Below are 3,756 nucleotides of genomic sequence, written 5' to 3'. Positions count from 1 at the left end.
TCATATGATATATATGATACTTTTTGTGTGAAGTGAATGGCATAATGATCAATACCATTGTACTATCTCTAATCTTTAATATAAAAGTTATATAACTAATTTAAAGAGATTAAAAAAATTAGTTAAGTTGATTAATTATAACAAATGTGTGTTGACATTTTTAAATTACCCTATTTAATCATGCACATTGGAAATATCCCTTGATAGGAACCCCTTACAATCAACAGGAATATTTTAGGAAAAAAACAATTATAAATTTAAAAGACAAAGTTGATTGAGATCTTATATTTAATACTAAATTCAATTTCTAATTAGTTTTTATATTAAGAATCCGAGATAATATTTTGTTACTAGGATTTTTATTTATTTTGGAAACATTGCGTTTATATTTTGTATCATATTCATTTTTTGGGACCATCATTTGACATTTGTGGCACGTAAAAATCTCCAATCCGATAATATGCATGTGATGTGTTCCTATTATTTCCTTTGCTCAAGTTTTAGAATTTTATTTCACAGATTCTATTTAATTACTTCAATTAAAGTCCACTTATAATGCTTGGACCATTTGCACTCAGTAAAAATTGGCATTGCAAGAAACAGAGCATTTACAATTTCTACTTCACAACAAGCACCATACAAGTCGTTCCTATGTCAATTACAGAACATGTTAACTTCATTTCCCCCTTTATCGTGGAGCCAATAATCTGTGATGGCAATTACATTAGAGGAGGTATATTCCCACATATCACATCTAACATTCAAATTGAGTGAGACATTATATCAAGACAATAGTGTCAGATACACATAGAGAAATACTTTTACACCTTAATTCTTCAATTTTCTAGTTTCAGCTTTTAGCCTTAGATTACAAATTCTAGTAGTTTCTTTTTAATCTTTTTATCCTTCACATCATATTTGTTTGTTTTTTTTTTTTTAAAGGAACTTTCTTAATATAGCACGGTAAGAGGGATATATATATATATATATATATATATATATAAAAGAGGCACGCAAGAAAAACTTATGTTTTGGTAGAGTTCACAAAAAGGAAGATTTCTTTTTTCTTTTTTTCTTAATTCTTTTCATCTCTCTCTCTCTCTTTTCCCTCCCTTTTCTTCTTTGGCTTTAAAGTGTTTTGCTTTACCATCACCTATTTTAGCATTATTTTGGGGTACTATTCTGCTTGTTGCAAAGTTACGTTGCTTTTAAACAAAGCTTGTTGAAATTTTAGGGCATTGTTATTATATTGCGTAGCGCTGTGGCAGGTAGCCGTAGGATATCTCCAAATACTAAATAAACAATATTTGATGATAATTTTCAGTGTTCCATGATTGAATAACAATATTTTTATTGATTATAAAAAGTTCACAAGAAGGCATTCCCATCCACATAATTAAAAAGAATAATTTACAGAAACTAATATGTATTTATAACAAATAATCAACTTAATTAATTTTTTTAATATCATTAAATTAGTTACCAAGCTTTAAAAACTAGAGGGGTAGCTCAAATTCATAAATATATAAATGAAAAAGGATGCTTTGCATAATTTTTCTAAATAATTAATAACCAAAATCAATTCTAAAAAATTTACACGCTACAATCATAAATCAATCAATATTGGGAAGATTGAAAAACCAAAACTCTCAAACCTATCATCAACTACTTCTCTCTCTCCATATGTTTATATATTGGTCAACTACTATTAACATATGAACAAATCACACTCAATTATATGGACACCTACTAATTAAAATACTCGTGAAGGTGACAAGCTTTTGCGTCATCACTGATATCATAATAATTTTCCTCTTTGCTTCTACCTCACAACCATCATTGGAGGAGATAACGGCGATAACGGAGGAACACTGAAAATAGTGTTGGCAACCTCAGTATCCCAAAATCCCTTCCAGCATGACGGCGTTAATGGACCAGCCGTTACAGAAGATGAAGCAGCAGCAGCAGCAGAAGAAACAACCCCACCTGTGGGTGAGGCTGCCTCGTCCTCCTCCTTCTTCATCTTCTTAAATTCTTCTTCATTCTTCTGTTCAATTTTTTCCTCTCTTTCCCTTTTCTCACCAACCACGTTTTCCACTGTTGACGACTCAGATTCTTCAGAACTTGATCCAATCTCAAGAGGGAAATTGAGTATAGCTTTGCTTCCTCTCATTTTGAATGCGGCTCTGTCGTATGCTTTCGCTGCTTCCATGGCTGTATCGAAGGTTCCAAGCCAAACCCTTGATCCCTTTCGATTCGGGTCACGAATCTCCGCCGCGAACTTCCCCCATGGCCGCCGCCGAACTCCTCGGTAGCGCTTGTTATTGTCCTCTGCGACATCCGATGATGTTGAAGACGAACTCATCCTTAAGCCCATGGGAGGGATGGTGATATTTATAGATGGCTTCCTGCTGCTCAAATTTGACGACTTTGGTGATTTCGAATTGCATACGGTTGAACCTGACGGCGTCTGGTAATATGGAAGAGATCCAGAGAAGAAGGATTGGTTGGTAGCAGTATGAAAGCAGAGACGGCCATTGATGGGGCCATGTTCTTGACTGAAGCTGGACGCAAAGCCTTCCATACCTTCTATTCTGCAGAACTGAAGATATCCAAATCACTATTAGTGAGAAGTTTGATATTGAGAAGAGAGAGAGAGAGAGAGAGATTTGGTTGAGGGGAGAGTGAAGTGTGAGAGGGAATATATAGAGAATGGATGAAGGGTGAGAAAGAGAGTATTGTAAGAAAGTGGGTGAGGTTCCAGGCAGGTTCCGAGAGGATGAGAGGAAGCATCTTTTATGTCTCTGTGGAATTGTGGACGCTGGAAAAGGGAAAGAATAAAGCAACGTGAGGGATAAGAGCATATTAGTTTTATTATATATTGAGGTTGTGGGGTCATATTTGTCATTGTCATTTTGACTCGTGTGCTTGTGTCTCTCATTTTATGACTCTTCCGAGGTGCTTCCATTCCACACACTGTATATCACTCAAGGGGGCTGCGGAATATTCAGAGTGCTCGTCATTTTTTACTACCATTTTAAATTTATCAGATCTAAATCATTTAGATTTTACTTGAATAGTTTAGATTTAATTATTTTTTATTTTTATTTGTTTAAGATAATTATTTTAAGAGGTATAGACTATTTAATCTCTCAATTATCATTTTTTTAAAAATCATTTTTTATTTAAAAATAATTAATTTAAAATTTAAAATCTGAACCATTCAAATAAGATCTCAATAGTCAAGATTTGATGAGTTTAAAATGTTTATCAATATGATGAGTACTAAAACTGGTTTGGGAATATTCAAGTTTTCCTTTTTTTTGGGTCCTGTTTGCGGCATTAAGAATTATGCTTAGCTTCATGGCTTTGGTAAGACTTGTGTGTGTCACTTGCTGCTATGGTCTTATTTATGAACTAGAGGAATAAGGTTTTTCTTAGTTATATTTATAAGTCAATTTAAATTTTTAACATGAATGTAATGTTTTGTTTTTCTAGTTATTTTTTAAATGTGTATATATTAAATAAGAGTAAAGTTAAAAAATTGTTAGTTTAAATTTTTAATGGTATGTCCCAAATATACTGAAAATGCATTATAAATAAATTATAGGAATATGTTCTAATCTTGTAAATATTTTCCGTCCTTTTTCTACTGCTATGTTGTAAAATATTATTATTATTGTTATTATCATTTTGTCCTTTTTTGGGGAAAAAAAAAAACTCAGTTAGCGTATTTATCAAGTAAATGTTATAAAA

General features: G+C 32.4%; 1 protein-coding gene across 1 annotated transcript; it reads right to left on the bottom strand.

The window, feature by feature from the left end:
• Positions 1 to 1,812: 1,812 nt before the first annotated feature.
• On the bottom strand, positions 1,813 to 2,796 carry LOC114754741 (ethylene-responsive transcription factor 5-like). The gene has a single exon (XM_028943560.1). It carries the CDS (start codon positions 2,582 to 2,584, stop codon positions 1,823 to 1,825), a length of 762 nt encoding a protein of 253 aa, XP_028799393.1. The 5' UTR covers positions 2,585 to 2,796; the 3' UTR covers positions 1,813 to 1,822.
• Positions 2,797 to 3,756: the final 960 nt, after the last annotated feature.

The sequence above is a fragment of the Neltuma alba genome, unplaced genomic scaffold, assembly GCF_004799145.2.
Source record: "Neltuma alba isolate B1F8T4 unplaced genomic scaffold, ASM479914v2 tig00010187_pilon, whole genome shotgun sequence".
Taxonomy (NCBI): Eukaryota; Viridiplantae; Streptophyta; class Magnoliopsida; order Fabales; family Fabaceae; genus Neltuma; species Neltuma alba.
The sequence above is the reverse complement of the archived record's forward strand: the minus strand, read 5'-3'. Positions and strand labels throughout refer to the sequence as shown.